Source organism: Neolamprologus brichardi, chromosome 10 (genome assembly GCF_056152115.1).
Source record: "Neolamprologus brichardi isolate AB-2024 chromosome 10, ASM5615211v1, whole genome shotgun sequence".
NCBI classification, from domain to species: domain Eukaryota; kingdom Metazoa; phylum Chordata; class Actinopteri; order Cichliformes; family Cichlidae; genus Neolamprologus; species Neolamprologus brichardi.
The window spans coordinates 11,740,927-11,760,266 of record NC_142113.1 but is presented as its reverse complement, the minus strand read 5'-3'; the positions used below and the strand labels follow the sequence as shown (position 1 = coordinate 11,760,266).

The 19,340-nt window shown below is 41.6% G+C and overlaps 1 protein-coding gene across 1 annotated transcript in view; it reads left to right on the top strand.

Moving 5' to 3' along the window:
• lhfpl7 (LHFPL tetraspan subfamily member 7) overlaps positions 1-19,340 on the top strand; it is a 122,311-nt gene that overhangs the window by 18,020 nt on the left and 84,951 nt on the right. The window contains exon 3 of the mRNA XM_035911428.2: positions 16,800-16,938. Coding sequence (XP_035767321.1) covers positions 16,800-16,938 — 139 coding nt within the window. The remainder of the gene's footprint in view (positions 1-16,799; positions 16,939-19,340) is intronic.

The following is a 19,340-nucleotide window of genomic DNA, read 5'->3' as shown; positions in this document are numbered from 1 at the left end:
TTTCTCTCACGTTAAGAGTGTCCTCACGTAGCCGTCTGAATGCTGGACACTCGGAGACCTGTGTCTCTGAGTGGGAGACCAGAGATCATATTAACATGTGTCTCTGTATTAACAAACATACCATATTGGCTTAGTTTATTTTTCTTATCATTGTTGTGAGGAGACCATAAATAGCAGTTGTATTTTCTGTTGTACAGTTCATTTGCTGTCATGGATAAAAAGTTTCTTTTTTTGTTTCAAAATAGCTGATAACTATTCGCTGATAGCTGCCAACATCTGCAAACAAATATAATTCTATAAAGTGGTTCTATATAGTTTGTAACTGTTAATATAGAGCGTTATTAAATTTATTGCTAATGCAATCATATGGCACACTGACTTCTGAGGAAATTTTAAATGGCACTCATAATCAGAAAGGTTGCCTACCCCTGGGTTCAAGGAAAGGTCATGAATTGTGAAAATTAGTTTTTGGGTTCTTTTTTTAATAAAGTCTGAGGTGTAAAGTAGTTCCACCAGCTTTTCCACAACTGCTGATGCCAGCCATCTGCAAGCCAGTATGGATTAAAAAAAATTACTATACAGTCTGTTTCCCTCACATATTTGTTATTTTTTCTTACATGAACAGATACAATAGTACACACAGAAACCCACACACACGCTTAAATAAAATGAAAAAACAAGAAACAAAACACCCCAAAAACAAAAAAAAAAAAAAAAAAAAAGGGGGGGGGGATGGGTAATATTAATCAGCTGGTAAAACGTTTAATCACTTGCTATAGTTTACAAAGGAGCCCCAGATATGATAAAACTTTACTGCTAGGCCTATCTTTTGCAATTTAAGAAATTACATCACATCTCGAAACCAAAAATAAACTGAAGGTGGAATTTGAAGATTTCCATAGGAGTAAGATACAACATCTGGCCAAAAGTGATGTAAAGGCTAATATTTTGAAGTGTGTACGGTTACTTAGGACAGTATTAACTGGAAGCCCGAAAATAAATAAGGGTCCATGCAGACCTGGGTCCTAAGAACCTTGGAAAGAATAACTGACTATGACTACAGAAGCCATGGAGTCTTGGGCACAGAAAGAACATGTGACTCAGGTCACATGGGGTGGCATGACATCTCTCACACTGATCCACCTCATGTGGGTAAATCTCAGACAGACAAGACCTCGAATAGTAAACTCTGTACAATACCTTGAACTGGATGAGGACGTACTATAATGGACATTGGATACTGCTTTCTCCCATTGTTGATCCGAAAAGATTACTCCTAACTCCCGCTCCCAAGCCATCTAATTTTAACCACTGTCCATTCAGTGGTTAAAATTAGATGTCTGAATCCATAAGTTGTTTATATATTAAAGGTATAATTGATTTCTTATTGGGTTTAAGGGACATTTGGAAGAAGAGGGTAGGAGGGGAAGAGAGCAGAAGTGCAATGCCGTGCCTGAAAATAATGAAATAGATGGGTAGCTGGAAGATTTGTTTCTAAACAGAGGTCTGAAAAACTTAAGAAAGTGCCATCTTGATAAAGATCTTTAAAAGTGTTAATACCATGGTGTTTCCACTGTACATAACTACCATCAGTGAGACCGAGAGTAAATAGATGGTTACGTGTGATGGGCATGATGCAGAGATGTACTTAAAATGACTCCTGAATTGTGACCAAATTCTAAGACTAGACTGTACCACGGGGTTTTTGTGAAATGAGAAGGGTTGAGTGTTAGTGGAGAGAAGCCAGTATGGATTTTATCAAAATGCATCTGGATAACCAGTAATCATCAAGAAGAACTGGTGCATCTCAGCTCACTCGCTGCTGCTCGCTTCTACCAAAGTGAGCCTCAAAGCTCAATGATAAAACGCATTACAGTACACTATGAGACATATAACTCAGTCACTTAAATGTCTCAGTTATGAGTAAAGCACATTCATGTTCTGTTGTTATCTACAAGCGTGAGGGAAAATCTTTTACTATTTATGTGTAGGTGCCACGGTTCTCTTGTGCTCTTGAGTGCCATGGTTGGGAATTCACAGCAAGTAAATACTGAGTTCAAATCTTCTGATGTCTGAGCCTTTCAGTGTCGGGTTTGCGTGTTCTCCCTGTGTCTAAATCAGCGACACCAAAGAAGTAATGTGAAAAAAGTAGACCAGACTCTTAAGTGCCTCCTGCAAGTTTTGTATGAACATTTCTGAAAAGGTAAAGTGTGGCTTGTAGCATAAAATGCATTTATAGACCTACTGACCAATCAAAGCACAATTCTCACTTAGAATAACTTCACGTGTTTCTCCATCATCAAGCTCTAAATCAAGGATTTTCTTATACAGAGTAATGGTTGTGTGGCAATATGCTGATTGCAATGAATGCAAATTAAGTGTGTCACACACGGGAGTAAAATCAAAACTGTTCGGTGCACCTGTCTTGAAGCATTTGTGGTAGTTTTACATTTGCACTTATTTTGTGTATGAATTAACAACATTTCCATGCACATGTGGTACAAATTCCCCGTAACTATAGGAGAAACTCTTGCATTAGGGTGTTGTTGCCCTTTAGGTGGATGTTTTTTTGGGTCAGGAAATGTGGTGTAATGTCAATGTAACCTGGGCCGGTCTAACATGCTGATGAAATGAAGCAGAGTAGTGGATGCAGATATGGTAGCATTTCCAGTTGCTACAGTACTGTATGCATGAATTATGAAATGTGCACTTGGGACCAGGAGTAGTGCAGATCATGCATAAATGCAAGAACAAGCTGGGCCTGTGTGAGTTTTTGAGGGTATGAGTGCGAGCGGTTCACTGAAGGACGGCCTCCGCTCCAGCCCACACGCTCTCTTTAAGTTCTCAATAACAGCTTAGATGTGCTTCAGTATGGGAAGTCCTCTATAGTATGTTAGAAAGTAGCCACATGCAAACTGAGGAAGGTTTGTAATTGTAATTTAAGACAAATATGTCAGCTCACAGGTTATGTGGGCTGAGTCATCCAGTTCAAACTGGATTGCAGCTCATCAAATCATTTTCAATCTTTATGGCGAATTAATTTTAAAACACTTAACATCAGTTCATTAACCCAACATTTCCATAATGCAACAATCTGTTGTTTTTTTTCTGGCAAACAACCCTGTCGATCAAGTGCAGTTTAACTAATCCAGGCTGAAATGACCCACTTCATCTGCTGATGTGATTCAAATTTCTTTGAAGAGAAAGAAACGCAATCAGAGGGGGGAAAAAAATCTTCATTAGCGTTTGTATTGCGGGCATAGTGCTGATTATTTGACGTCGCATGACACAGGTGTGACAGTTATTATTAGTCACTGTAAGAAAAGCAATGAAAAGCAAGCGGATTTGATTGACATAACTTTAGATGACGGATTGTTTTAATTAGCACGGGTGCCATTAAATCAATTACAATGACTGTTTCAGTGACAAAACCCCACAAATGTCATACTTTTCTTTTCATTTATTAATTATTCTTTCATTTTTAAAACTGACAAATATTGTGATGTTATCTTGTAAAGCTGCGTGTATATTGTCATTGAGATGGTTTTTCCCACTAAAAGAGCTAAAGGAACGAATACTATAAATATAAGACAGGATCAAATAAATATTAAAAACCTTCTTTTTGCAAGGTTGGATCAAACTCACCACCAGAGATAATTGTGCATTTTGGGAAATTCGAGGCTACTTTGTAATCAGATTACACAAAAAGAAAATAGTTGTGATTTTAGGTACATCATCATTTGAGCTGAGCCTATTGGAGATAAGCTGCAATGACCCTGATAATGATAAGTGGAAGATAACGGATGGGAGTTTTCATATTTTAAATGTATCATTTTAATCTCAGAGAATACCAAAGATATTAAAACATCTCTGCAAAGGCCTTGTTCTGGTTTTATTACAACTCAAATTAACTTTTTTTGTAATTCATATTTTATCATCTATATTCAATATTTTGTCATCAGTTCTTAAATAAAAATAAATTGTTTGCATATTAAAATCAGTCTGTTATTTATAATTTATGGCAGTCGTGATTTAGGTGACTGTGCGTTAGCCTCTAAATGAACTAAGAGCACCAGTAATACTTCAAGAGAAATGTGCTTTTCGGGTAATTAATTTTACTAGTTTGAGTAGGTGGGCTGGTAAAGAGCTACTAGATGGGTAAGGCATACACAGATGGAGCCTTACTGTATGTGGGTTGTGGTGTTATTATGGCAGTGTGAGGGACTACAGTATTTTCTTTTAAGGTTCTTTAAAAGTGCTCCTCCCTCCCGCTCCATTTCTTTCGCACTCCCCCATCCTAACATCTCACACTCTCCCATCATCCCGTTCTCTCGCTGTCTCTCCTGCAGTGCCGTGATTTTTTTTATTTTATTTTATTTTTTTGGATGTAAAAAGATCAACTGTAATTTTTGGATCCGGCCTCTTTGTGCGCCAATTAAGCTCTGATGTTTGTTAGGATGCCAAGCCTAGGTTTGTTCTAATGAGCAATGATTAAGTTATGGTCTCTCTTTTTTCCCCCTAAATGCATTCAGCGCTTCATTTCAGATTTTAAACAGTCTGCTTTTCATCTATTTCTTATTAGCAGCTGTCTTCAAAGCCAAGAGACAAAACAAGACAAATGCCACTGCTGGGATCTTTTGCAGAGATTCAGGAGGGAGGACGAGCGGAAGGTTTGACACCAAAGTATCAGATGCACGATAATTCAATTACAACATCCATCGAGAGACAAGAGAAAGGAGAAACTTTGCCTGGGGTTGCTTCCTTTTCACTACTCTTCGCCCAAACACCAGCAGCAGCAGTAGCCTGTTATCTGAGCCGGATAAAAACCTCTGGCCTGGTTCTGAGGATGTCATCATTAAACCGGGCTTTGAGGGATCCCATAGAGTTTCAAACCAGCTATTTGATGCTCCTGCCTGATCTGGTCCGATTGTGTGATCTATTATGAATTAGAGAGCAATGGAGAGAACAGAGAAGAGGTGGTATTAAGGAGTTTCTACTGCAATGGAGCCATATACCACCTGAAATAACCCATCCATCCCCCCACCCTGCATTTCTATCTCTTCTATAGAACCTCATCCAAATTTTTAACTGAGTCAGAGAGAAAGTAAAAAGGATAGAATCGGGGAGAAAAAGGACTTTGCTGATGCTGCTTGTTGTTTGGATGCATTGCCGTGTGGAGTAGATGATGTTTCTGATGTGAGGTTTTGGAGGCACATGGCAGCAGGCGGAGGCACAGTGATGAATCTCTGCAAACACTCTGCTCTGGCCAGGGAAGAGCTGCGGCTCTGATCTCTGCGCTGTAGGAACACAGTGGGAATCAGCCACATAATGACTGGCATGTGTTTGCTCGTGTGTGGGCAGGTGATGCCCAGCGCTGCCAGACTGATGCTTGATCACTTGTCATAAAGTTCCTGATTAACCCATAAAGAGAACCAAGTATGTGAGCCCTTATATCATCATAATCATCATCATCATCATCAACAACAACTTTTCTCTTAAAGCCCACTTTTGATTTTTCAGCGCTTCTTTTGATCTAAATCAGCAGGACTTGCAGGTCTGCACCGTTTCATGTAGTGTTGAGCGATGGGTATTTTTCTCTGAGCACTGCCTGAAATAGCAGCTTCTCTCTGTGTCCTATAACCCCCCCACCCCCACCCCAAAAGAGTCTCTTCCACATGAGTCACTGTCTGCCTGTGCTGCTCCACCTGAGGGTTTCATAAAGATGATTCTCCTTTGGGATCATACCAGCATGCATCTATTTCCTTTTCCTGAAGTGAAACTAGAGCTGGTGGTTTATGTCTTTCTCCTGCAGTTCTGGGACCAGAGCCCTGCTGAAGATTTTTTTTTTTGGCAGGCTGGCAGGTACCTCAGGCAGTTTATATTCACATAGACTTCTATTCACAGACTGAAATAAACCTTTTTTTTCCTTCTAAAAGTCTCAAAAAATAGAAAACATGATAGAACATAATGGCTTTTACTGTGCAAAAAGCTTCAGTAATTTCTCTCTGGAGTAATCTTTGGTCCTATTTTCTCTTTTGTTGGTGTGGAAATGTTTAGGCTGCCCCCCCCCCCCCCCTTTGTACATCACTGATAAGCTGAACATCACAAATGATGTCCCTCCTGCCATGGAATTGTTTTTGTTGGCTGCATAAGTTTTTTTTAAGTGGAAGCCAAGAAACAAATGTGGGAAAATGAAGTGTCGCGAAGACGAAATGTTGAAATCACAAATGGAAATTTTAGTGACAGAAATAACCGGTAGACTGTGGAATTCTCAGAAAGCGTGGTCGTTGCTTTCGAATCATTCAGAAATTTACTTAAGAGTCACATAATCAGCTTATAGTTGATTAATACCATAATTTGCTTGCTTCAGGCTCACAGTGAGATTGCGTTGGCTGTGAAGTTAGCGATTTGTTTATGGTGACAGGTCGAAGTGCATCTTTGGCTCGTTGATCAGCAATAATTTGGATTTATTTATCAGCCCTGGAGCCCACAAGTGAAGTCTCTTTGGTCTCCAGGTGGTACAGCAGGAGGTAGTTAGTGGCCTGGCAGGGACGCAGCTGCCTGCAGCTTCGGGCAAACTGGAACCAGGCCAACTACGCTGGAGCGCCGTGAGCTTGACCAGATTTACCCCTTAAAAAATGTGCTGAGACCGGAAAGTTGAGTAACCAGTACTCCAGTGCTGTCATGAAACTATCGTGCACCTGTTTTTTTATGATTCAGTGGGTAATTCTGAGGAGGCCGGGTGAAAAATTACAAGTGGGTCAGTGCTGCAAACTGCATTTTCCAGTCACAGTAAAAAGGATATGTGCTGTCAGATATTATAGAGTTAATGCACCAGGTGGATTGTATTGCCTCTAGCTACTTGCTTCTGTATAGGTGTGCGGGTAGGTGTAGGTGTGCATATTATTAATTGTTACTGCAGTTTTGCAGGTATTTCTGTCTGTGTGATACAGAACAAGTACAATCTACGAATGCAGCTTTCTCACCAGGCTTCCTACTGTGAACCAGAAGCTTAACCAAATATGGTTATTTCCAAAAAATGCTAAAGTGAGGCTACGAACAGGAGCCCACAAACCAGCGGGTGTTGTCCAACTTTAATACGCAGTCTATGCTTGGATCCAACTTCCTACCCTGAGCTGTGGTCCAAATCAAACATCCCTCCATGCCACATACACTACATGCCCCACAAAGTTAGCAGTAAAACGTTATGTGTGTTTTCTTGTCTCATCGGGGGTGTTTCCTGCATGAGCACATCTCAGGTCATTCAGCTGTGTGTGTGCGTTTTGTATAGTAGGTGTGTGAAAGCAACAGTGTCTAAGAGATTCCCACGGTGTTTTCATTTAACATGACACCGAAGAATCGACACCACATTAAAGCGTTGCATTGCAGCAGGGAGCGTCCCGTGTGGGTTCTTGCAAAAACTACACGTGATGAAGATGAGGGACTTTTTATGCCCCTGGGTGGGCAAAAATGACAGCATTTATCTAATGAGTTATAGCTACAAACAAGCTAAACACCCAGATAGAAAGGTAGTGGATCAGCAAACATATTTAAACATTTTGCAGGCTGTGTAGTCTCTGTGTGACAGACGGAATAAGCATTGTGAAGGAAAAAACAACATACAAGCAAAACAGCCTCAGTGAGATTAATGCAGAAAATTTGGCTTTTTCAGACAACACAAAAAATGTGCTGAAACTCAGAAATCTGCCCCCTGGAGCACAGACTGAATTATTTAACTTACATTTTTCAATTATTAATTTTAATGTCATTACTTTGATAAAAATTCTTCACATCTCCCACTACATAATCACATCAGAGCTGGCACTTGACCTTATGCGCTCCGCTATCATGAAACGGAAGAAAGTCTAATGCAAAGTTTCGTGAAGTTGCAGCAGGGTGTGTTATCTTAAAGGTTCATAAAGATTTCTCAGCTAAGAAGAATTTAGAAAACGTGAGCTCGAGTAACGGGGCGAAGTCGTGGTTTGGAAAGAACCTGGTAACAAAAACATACGAGAGGATTATTAAGGTTAAATCCTTTAAATATGGCTTCAAATATTTTGAGTATTTTTTTTTTCTTTTTACAAAATAGCAAAAGTTTATTGTACACGATGGGGTGGATCGTCTTGACAATACCAATGTGCATTAAAAAAAAACCCTCCGAAATGTGTCTGTGTGTCGGACAAACACTGCAGTGATAAATTTGAGGGACAGGCGGAGGGCGTAAAGTGGAAACAGTGAAGGGATTTTCCATTTAAACTACCGAGACCACACAGATATTAGAAAAGATACGCTGCTGCTTGTCGGTCTTTGTAACCCTGTGAAGGAATGAAAGGATGTGTGAGGTTTCTTTCCCGTGAACCACTGCTGGGAGACAGAACGGTAGAAACGAATGTCAAAGTAGAGAAAAGCTATCAAGTTTAGACACCAAAACGTCATTTTCTGTGCTGAAAAACACATCTCTTTGAGAATGTATTCTCTCATGTTCCTGAAGAATGAATTACACGAGGCTGACTTCTGTACGGACGATAAACACACAAAAAAACAAAACAATTTAAGACCTTTTTCTGCTACTGCTAGGACTGAAGATTTCATCATTGTTTGTCCTTTACTGCACTAGTGTTTCCCAAGATTCCCCAAGTCTGAGTAATAGTGCATGGTTTTAAACCAAGCTGGTGTCCCCAGTTTGTGCCTCTTGCTTATTAGCATTACATTTGAGTCACAGTGGTGGCCATTGATTTATCAGGGAGTTTAAAAGCCCAGAGACTCAACATTCAGAAAACAGCTTAAGGCCCACTGCAGTTTTTGATCCTCAAAAACTCTTTTAAACCAACTGTGTGAAAAAATATTCTATCTGTCGCATGTTATTTGCAACTCTGCAGCGCTTTCTTCCATGGATTAGTCAGCCAATAATCTTTCAGCGGTTTATACTCTAAATATAATATTGCACCGGAAAAGATCCTTTTGGTCCAGACGGAATCAGCTGTCCATTAAATTTCTTGTAATCTAAACAAATTTGCCCCCAACTTTTCCCCTTTAGTGTCACTGTAAAAGGTCATGGGCTCATTTCCAGTTCTGTCATTATTCCTACACACTACTAAAAAAAACAGGATCCACAATTCAAAATGATCGTTCTGAGCCTTAGCCTGTCTGAAACAAGATGTTTTGGCTCCTCTCACTTTGAGGCCATCCTCCTTTGAATCCAGCTTTCTTCTTGGCTTTGGCAAACGCAAGGTTTGACATCATACAGAGCCAAAATTAGGAAGAGACCATTTGAAAGTGAGTGTTTCGAGGATTCCCAAACCTGAGCTTTGGTATCAAAGGTATTGCTTGTGCAAAGTGTTCATTTTGTTGAGCAGTCATTTTCAACATTGTTTTCATCAAAACGAGACGGAGCCCGTTCTCATTCCCGATGCGTAACATACCAACGATTTGTCACATCCCAAGGCGTCCCTCAAGAACGCGAAAGGTAACCTTCTGCATTCCAGAGTGACGCGTCGGGTTGTGCATGGAATCCAATAGATTGACCCCGGCGGTAAGACACGTTCCAGCCTTGTATTCCAGCCCTAAACCTATCCTTAATCCTAACCATGACCTTATCCCTAACCTTAACCACAGCATTAATGGTGTTAGATAGTGTCTGTGAAGGTTCTCAGTCATCCAGGTCATCGTAGTCAAAGGAGCTTGCAAAGAAAAGCGTCTGGACTTCTTTAAGTTACTTGAAGACGTTTCACCTCTCATCCGAGAGGCTTCTTCAGTTCTAAGGTCAAATGGTGGAGAGTCCCAGATATAAACCTGGTGGGAGTGTCCCCCCACAGAGGGACAAAAGGACCCCCTGATGATCCTCTAATCGCCTGAGCCAAGGTGTGGAACTGGGTGTGGGTCCCAATCAGCCAGAGTTTCGGATGAGTTCATTGTGAAACCTGGCCCCACCTTATCATGCGAATTCCTGAGTTCAGATGGCCCAGGGTGTGAGTGGGTTTTCCAAAGCGATTAAAGTAGAATAAGTGTACATGTGCAGATCGTGTTGTGAGATGATAGCTAAAAAAAAACTGAAGCACAAGAGCAAATGCTATGATGGAAAGTATTGATACTTTCATGAATAATGAATAAAAATTAAGTGGAAATATTCTAGAAAGACAAGATCCAATCAGAACTAATTAAGTTGTGTGGAAAGGCGAGATGAGTTTGGAAGTGATCCAATCAGAAGTAATGTACTTGTGCAGTGGAGAAACAGGGTGGGGTGGGTGGAGCTCTTGTGTTTCTCATGAAAAACACAACAAAATGTCAAGAATTGGAAGGAAGAGACTGACTTTTACGCTTTTACAAATGTTTACGGCTAAATTAACTTTAGATTTAGTCTATGATAATCTTATGATCTTAAGTGGTCTAAAACTAGACTAAAACTAAAGGAAATTAGAATTTTAGATGCCTAAAATCAAAATCAAAGACATATATATGACACAACATAAGAAGGAACACTTGGGTCCCCGTGTTTTTGTACACACATCAGTGATGCTCAGAGGACGCCATTGTCATGTGAAATTTTCCGTTTGCCCATTTGTGCCATGCAAATGCAAATGCTCACATTCCTGTAAACAAACCTGGCTCTGTGTTACCAGCTTTTACCATCATTCTTTATCTCAGTAAAATTCATCTCCACCGTACTTCACTGCCCACAAACATGTATCTCATATCTACAAGTGGTTTTCTATGGCTGATAATATCTTGTGCATTTCATGACTCCGTGTTTCCACCTCATGGCCTTACAATAGGAATTCCCCTCTGAACGTGTATGTTGTACTCTCCATGACTCTCTGTTTGCGTCCCAGTGAGTGTCTGTGTGAGAGGGTTCAAGAGGGAAAAGCATGCACTCCCATGTCCTCCTAAGTGCTCCTGAATGTCACATCCTATCTGCAGCCTGTCCCTGAGGCACAAATGGACACTCCATCCACTTGTCAGGTGATTAATCTCCGCTCCTCTCTCTCTCTCCCTCGTCTCCTCTCCGCCTCGCATTCGCTCTGCACACACACCTTCGTCGGCCATTCTCCGGACCACCACACACACACACACACACGCATACTTATCCAAATAACGCTCCCTCTCTGAGTCACTTCTCGGTGAAGATCAATGAGGGGACGGATGTATAATTCAGCACATTGCTTTAGAGGCCGTTGTGGGGGGGCTTTTTTCTATTAGTGCTCAGAATGGCAGCGTAATCGTGGTTCCACTGGAAGATGATGAAGTTGCACGACAAGCGCAGAGGGCAGCACAGGTGAAAGGAAACAGTTTATGGAAAGAGGAGCGGACAGGAGAAATCTCAGCTGATTCCTGTATAGGCGTGTGTGATGGCTGAAGCAGAAAGACCTCTGGTGGTTAGGAAGCGTCCCAGGAAGCTGCGTTACAGTGCAAATGGCATTCTCAAGGCAGAACACGTCAAGGCTGATGCTTTAGTGCGACTGCTCGGCTTGGCCGAATGCTGATTACTGATGGAAGGGCTGAGGCAAGCACACAGAGGATGAGGCAGCAGTTGAGTGCAGATGATACACCTGCACAGGTTCACTACAGTATATACTAAAGCACGCACACACGCACACAATAGAGCGCTCCAGCAATATGGTAAACTCGTCACGTCTGCTTATTGCTGGATCCGCAGTGCTCTCGCTTCACCTCTTGTCCTCCATAAAGACGAGGCATTCGATTGTAAAGTGGAGGAGTTATTTCTGTCAAGGGCCGGCGCTGAGCATTAACTGTCTCCTCCGCCCGCTGCTTCTGGAGAGCAGAAACCCTCCGTTTTCCACAGCCCCACGCTGAAACATTTTGCCCTTCCGTCCAGACTCGGAAAGGCAAAGTGCGTTTAATGAGACATGTCTTGCAATCTCCATCTTGTAACTCCCCCATTGAAGAGACAATGAAATTTCATTGGCCCGTACAGTGTAATCCCAGACTTCCATAATGTAATTTGAAATCAAAGAGTCCCCTTCATGATGTCCCTTTATTACTCAAAGCAGCTGGATGGCGCTTTTTTGTGTGGCTTTTTGTATTGGAGCAGGTTATTGGTCTCCAGCAGGCTGAGGATGTGGATCATTTATTGTGGGAAACCAATAAAGCTTCTTTATGACAGTGCCAGGTAGGCTTACATTTGTATCATTGCTTGTGGCCTTTAGTTTTTATCAACATTGTAACACTTGCGTGGTTATATTAGAGGCTGCAGGCCAGTTAGGACTATTGTGGGATTAAATGGTGCGCTCGTGGGTTATTCTCTGTATTAATTGCAATTGTGACGTTGCCGTTGCCCCTTGAGTGCTTGAGCACACCTTCAGTCACAATATCCTGAGAGGATTAGTTTCCAAAACAAGTTTTCAGAGTGCAGCAGAGTGGAAGACAAAGAGATTAAGACATGTCTGCTTGTCTCATTTTGTATTCAGCTCAAAATATATATATATTTTTCCCCTCGTCACAATTTTCCACTCTTTCAACCCTCCGCGTGTCTCTCCAGCTGTTGCGGTGGCTCGACCAGTTATTCACACATAATTACAATCTATTTAGGAGGAATCAGTGAAAAGACCAGCACTCTTAGCAGCTCATTTTCTACTAAATTAACTTGCGCTCCGAACGACTCAAGTACAGGCCTCCTAAATATTTTTGCATTGTCTCTAAGTAAAATAGTTTTTTTTTTTCCATTAGAGCACACTCACACATGAACACAATATTGGGATTTGATGAATTGGGACACCGTTAATTGAAATGTTGGTTGTTTTCCTGTAAAAATAGCCCTGTAGTGCTCTGATAGCCTTTATTAGTCTCTGGGGCTGTGTTTAAATGGCACACAGAAAATGTCATGTGTATAAATCTATTACTGCTTGCAGATAAATAAGCTGGTGAAAAATGGGGAAAATACACAAATAAGCTTGATTTGCAGCTGACAGTGTTAACACATTTAGACTTCTGTGTTGTGATAATTATCGTTGTCGAACTTAATTCATATGATTCCGAGTTCATAACTCGTCTATTATTGTTTAGGTAAAGCGTACCTGATGGCTGTCCTCCTTCTCTTTGTCTGTACTTTCCTATATGAGACATGATGTACCTCTAAGTGTCACAGTGAATTGAGAACAGCAGGGTGGGAGGTACGCTGCACACTCTGAGCCCACGGGGCGCGCCGAGATCAAGCAGTGGAGAGAAACGAGACATTCCCCTGCATACATGAATATCATTCTGGTTAGAGGGGAAGATGAACAAAGGACACCGAAGTTAATGCCTTATCTGGATTTTTAAGTGCATCTTATCTATTCTTATGTCACTGACATGCAGGCATAAAGAAACTAAGAAAAAAGGAAAAGCAGCTGTGGTCTTAATGGCATATAAGAAGCATCTACAGTATATTCAGTATTTGTATCTTAACAATCCATCACGTGACTGCTTACATGCGGAGGGGGTGGTGGAATTGATCAGTCCTAGTTATCAAAGAGTAAATCCATAAGGGGATAAATGTAGTCTCTGCAGAAGCTCCTTAAAGCTGTAGCTCTTCAAGTCATCACCAACAGGCGGCCATACTGCTTGTAGTCTAACCGAATGGAATTATACAAGAAAATTACATTAATGCTAAATGTATTACCGTAGTAAACTCTTGCAAATTGAAAGTCTGATTGAATATGCATGATGTCTATTTGTTTATTTATGTTTGATTTTGTGCTGGTGAAGGTTACAAACTATGAAAACTTTTTAAAGTTTCACTCAGTCAGCCCCAGAGGTTCAGCTGGCTTCCCTCCTGCGCTGTCTATATAGGCTGCACACTCAGTTAAAAATGAATGATAAGACTCGAGTTGACACGTTGGCATGAGACAGTACGTGCAGCCTATTCAGGTTGCATGGGCAGTCCACAGCTCCTCCAGGATGGCACTTCCATACAAGCTGTCAGAAGAAGGTTTACTGTGTTTCCCAGCACAGTCTAAAGAGTGTGAGGGAGATACCAGGAGACTGCCATTTGTGAGAAAAGCTGGGCAGACCTGGAGAAGGGCATAAACCCAGCAGAAGGACCTGCTCCTTTGTGTGAGGAGAAATAGGAGCACTGCCAGAGCCCTACAGAATGACCTCCAGCAGACTACTGACCAAACTGTAGGAGACACAAAGGTGGAAAGAATGCCTGATGTCCTTTAGTGGGAGCAGTGCTCACAGCCCAGCATTGTGCAGCTAGAATATATTAGTCTACTTCTTTAAAGTCAATAACAAGTTTTCTTTCCACGTATTTAAAATATGTAAGATTAGGCTCCCTTAATACTCTGTTTAAATAAAAATTGTGTTTATTACATTAAAAAGAATTATTCATACCCAAGGAGCATGAATAACCAACATCAGTATCTTCAGAATAGACAAGCCTATGGGATAAAAAATGGTGTCCCAGCCACATCAGGTCATTCATCACTTTTTCGTGCCCTCTGCAAACAGCTCTGGAACTCATTACAGTCAGAGCGGCTTGCCGCCTTTATGTATTTAGTTGTTTGCTTGTTTTTTCTATATCTGTAGTGTTTTATTTAAATGCTCAAACCGGTGAGGAGGTTTTCTCCCTTTGCTTGCACGCTTGTTTGTGCTGTGTGGAGCTCTCTGGGCAGCTGTGCATGACAAAGGAAGACCTAAGTGGCCAGATGCTGCTCTGCTGGAGGACTGAGATATTGTCACTGGGCTTAACAATGATGGAATTAGACTTTAAATTAAATTTAATGAAACCTTTAATGTTCCTCCGAATGATTTGCAATAAAATCACTTATCAGCTCAGAGAGTTCCTTTTTATTGCTTTATAGCTGTATTCAAGGTGCCCTTGAGCAAGGCACTTAGCCTACACTTCTTAAGAAGCTAAGCCAGATGTAAATGTGTGCAAATGCACTGTTTATGTATGCTGTCCATTTGTGAAGCAGACCGCATATTCTCTGCAGACCTGGACAAATAAAGGTCAAAAGAATAATGATCATTATTGCCACCAACATTACAGCACTTCAGTATTTCCCTGCTCCCCTTTCTGCCAAACACCCAGAACAAGCTAATTAAATCTTCTGTCGGGCATGGAAATCACTCCGCTTTCATCCTCCCTCCATTCACGTCAGTCACATCAGGAACATGCATAATGACACGTGTTTTAGGGCTGTAATTCCCCTGTGAATGTTAGACATTTCCCTCTGATCGCCCCCGCCCGCATGCTAATCGCTGATGTGGCGCTGTTTTGAGCCCGCTGTCTGTGCGCCGTGCTTGTCGACGACGGACACCTTTTAAAGTGTGCTGATGAGGGTGTGTGGGGGCTTTCTCGAGAGTCAGTTTGAGAGGATATGCAGATCAAACCACTCCACAAAGACACACAGGTTGTTTGAGCTCACTCGCACACAGACACACTCTCTCTCAGGGCTAACGCACTGTGTGGCTTTTAAACTTAGCTGCCACTTTTTAGGAGTCTCTAAAACTAGAAGCAGAAGAGGACAGGTGAGCACAGGTGATCCCGGTGAAAAACAGTTAAAACATTCATAGGACAAAGAGCCCAATTCCCCAGGATGCATGTTTATATAAACTTAGTACAAAAAGAAGGAATTTTGTCTAGCTCTGTTATTTCTTTGATGTAACAATGCTTCGTGGCAATGAATCTTATACTGTTGGAAAGCCAGTTTATTTCCCTTATAATGAGCCCATCTTTGTAAGGTATGAACAGCAGAGTTGAGTATGTGGGTTGCACCAATAAAAAACTTGTCAAATCTGCTCTGGAACCGAACTCTATCCTCCAAGATGGCCACACTCGCCCCCACAGATCGGGGTTTATCGGAGACTACCTCCAGAATTTGGGAGTGGAGAGGATGGAATGGCCTGTGTGCAGTGCTGACCTCAACCCCACTGAACATTTGCAGTGCTGACCTCAACCCCACTGAACATTTGTGGGATCAGCTTGGACGTGCTGTTCTTACCAGGGTGACCAACACAACCACATTGGCTGACTTGCGGCAACTGCTGGTTGAAGAATGGGACGCCATCCCACAGCAGTGTGTGACCAAGCTCACTACCAGCATGAGGAGGAGGTGCCAGGCTGTTGTGGCTGTGCATGGATCTTCTGCATGCTACTGAGGCCTCTGTTTGTTAAAAGAAGACATGTTTAACTTGCCAATAGTTCTCGTTGCTTCAGACTTCAATCATCCAATCCAAGATGCCAAAACACCAAACAAGAGCAGCTGTTTGGCATTGGCAAAGAAGATTTGGTAACTTTTTCATGGGCTCAACCCATATACTCAATGTGTTCCTTACAAATGCGGCACCATCAAAGGAAAACAAACAGGCTTTCCAACAGTATAGGATTTAATGGCAAGAAGCATAGAAAAAAATCGACCAAACACCGTACTTTTTGTTCTAAGTTTAGTTGTGGTTTATCATAAAAGTTGTGGAGGAATGTCTTCTCTCTGTTGGCCTTCTGCCTCTGTTTGGCTTCTCCTGCTCTCAGCGTGTGTGATTAAGTGAAGGTGTAATGAATAAGGACGGTGCCCTCTTGTTTGGCCTTGCATTGCTGTTTTCCAGCTGAGAGAGCTAATAACCTGTTAGTGGGGGATTAACTGTGAGATTACACAACACCAAAGTAAAGACTTTTTGGCTTTGGGGATTGGTTTCGAATTTAGTAACAAATCCCAAATCTTTGACAGTGAGGTAATGACAGGAGCTTTCCACATTTGCTCCCGCTGCTCAAAATGTGGGTTTATCAACGTGGTGCTCAGAGTACTTGCGGGCGAATCGGTGGAGATAAAATGAAATTGTCCTGTGTTTGTGTTTTTCCTCAGACCAGTGCGGTGCTGTGTTCGGGAGGCTGTGCTCTGCTGGCTGTCAGCTCCCTGTTGGCCATCATCACCATCTTCCTGCCCAGTGGAGGATGTGAGAGAAGGATCTGCACCCTGGCTGGATACATGCAGATGGCTGCAGGTCGGTAGAGACGTGAAGACACACATCAGCACAATCGCATACATGCTTACCGATCCATAAATGTATAATTTTTGAGATAAGAGATTACCTTCTTATGAAAGATGATGAAAAAAATATTTTTAATTGAACTGATTTCAGTTTTTTGCTTCGTGCTGTAAGACATCCTTCACTACTCCATGCTCTATTAGACTATTAGATCCATTCTAATAGCACTGCCTGTTACTGGGATTCTATATAAAAAATACAAAAGAATAGCTGACCTTGCCCATTGGTCAAAAACAAGAGCAAAAAAAAGACACAACTTGAGGACAGCTGCAGCTAGGCAACAACAGTCCGCATGGAGGGACTAAGCGAGTGAGACGAAGGCGAGGATGGATTTAGAGCCTGCGGTAAAAAGACAATTATGCCTCCTTAACACAGGTCATTGGTTCAGAGCTACATGTGACTTATCAGGCCGCTGGTTTCCCTCTAACAGAGAAGTGGTCCCGTAAACAGAGAGCAGTCGTGTCGGCACTTGAGCTTAATAAACCAATAACGACCACGGCTGATGTCGCTGCTTAGTACTGGCCTTCACACTTCTTGCTTTACGCATTGGACCATTTTAATGGCATGTGGTACAAAAGGTGAAGCATTTTTCTGCAGTTGTATTAGACGATACGGTTCATGTGTGCATTATTTACAGCAGTGTAATTCCTCATTTGTGCGTTAGACCGACTGTAATATGTGAAAGATGCTTACTGTGCCTCTCCTGGTTTAAAAAAATAGTATTTGATACAGTAATTCTGTGTACACACACCATGCTGAAAGTTCTACATGTGACGTGAGATTGAGCATCGTGTTTAATAGTCATAGACTGTATATAAAAGATGGAGGTAGCATTATGACCTCCATCTTGATGTGGCTGGACGTGACCACAGGGTGGAGTACTAATTCATCAGTCAATGCTTGCGAGCTTCCTTAGCCCCATTTACACAGGATTACAGACTGATTTGGGATTACCTGGCAACCACTGGTCACTAGGGAAAAAAGGAGTATTCCCTGTCGGTGAGTATTTCCTGGAGTATTTCTAGTTTGCCAGCAGTGATTGTTTTGGTCAGTGGCAGAGTTTGGTAGTGCCTCCTCTACTTTCTACACCGGCAGCACCCCCAGCTAAAGCAAACACAGCGTTTCCACTGTTGAGAACTGTTTCCTTCTCTGAGAAAGGGCGACGACAGGTGTCCTGACCTGTTTTTCTGACATTATATGTAAAAACTTAGGGCTTGAGTTGCCCCTACCCACTCTGTTCAGATGCACAAACCCTTGATTGTTACTTTTTGTCTCCTCTTATTTATTTACATAAACTTTGTCCTCACCTATAGCTTATTTAGAACCCTGCAAGTGGCATTTAACTAAGCATAATTAGAGACTAGATTCATTGGCCAGGTTAAATCTTTATTGACAAAGGTGGACTTTCACAGGCTATGGTTAATGATGTGTTTAAAGTGGTTCCTATTGCTTACAGCCAGACTCTCATACCTCTCTGTCTGACTCCAGTATCAGATCAATGTTGCTTTGGGAAAATGAGAATAAGTCTTTGGCAAGCCTCTGGTGTGTGTGTGTTTTTTTATGTGTGTGTGTGTGTGTGTAATCCATTTCTGTGTGTCTATTATAGCTACAGCTTTTGCTAAATAACAATGCGAAGCGAGGAGCTGGGTCTTTGTTCCGTTTCCAGGTTGACTCTTGTCTAGATAGACAGAGGTTTCACAGAGCCCACAAAGCCCCGAGGAGGGTAGATCAGAAGAGTGTTTGTTTTCCCAGCACTACAAGTATGTGTGTATGTGTTGAGAGAGTGCTATCAAAGTGGGCTGATAAAATGTAGCAAGCAGATTAAGAACAATGGTTTTCTTTGTGCCGTGCATATCATCAGTTTGGCTTTTGACGGTGTGAGTTTTCTCGCAGATTGGAAGAAATGAACTGCTGGCAAGATTCTCTTTGTCACTTTTCTCCTTCCAGCAAGAAGTGAAACCTGTTTTGATCCCCATGTTTTCTATAGTGACTGTGACAGACAGTGGAAATGTCAGCATCCACATGTTGTGCTGTGTTACTATATTTTGGGGTGCTGAAAGTAACTGAGTCAAAAGAAGTGGAGAACATTTTGCTCATCACTACTTAGTTGAGAGTTGATTGGAATGGATTAGAGTAAGGTGTGAATATACAAAGATTTGAGCTTTAGTCACTTAGAAGAGGTGTTTCATGTTTCATTAAAGCAACATTAGAATGCAAACTAATGGAGCAGAATAGATAGCAAGGATGTATTTGATGGATGAAATGTGTAGATGATATATAAACGGATGTGATTACGCCATTTAAAAAAATTGCATGCCTTTGATGTTTGTGCATTGTCTAATGTTTAGATTGTCTAT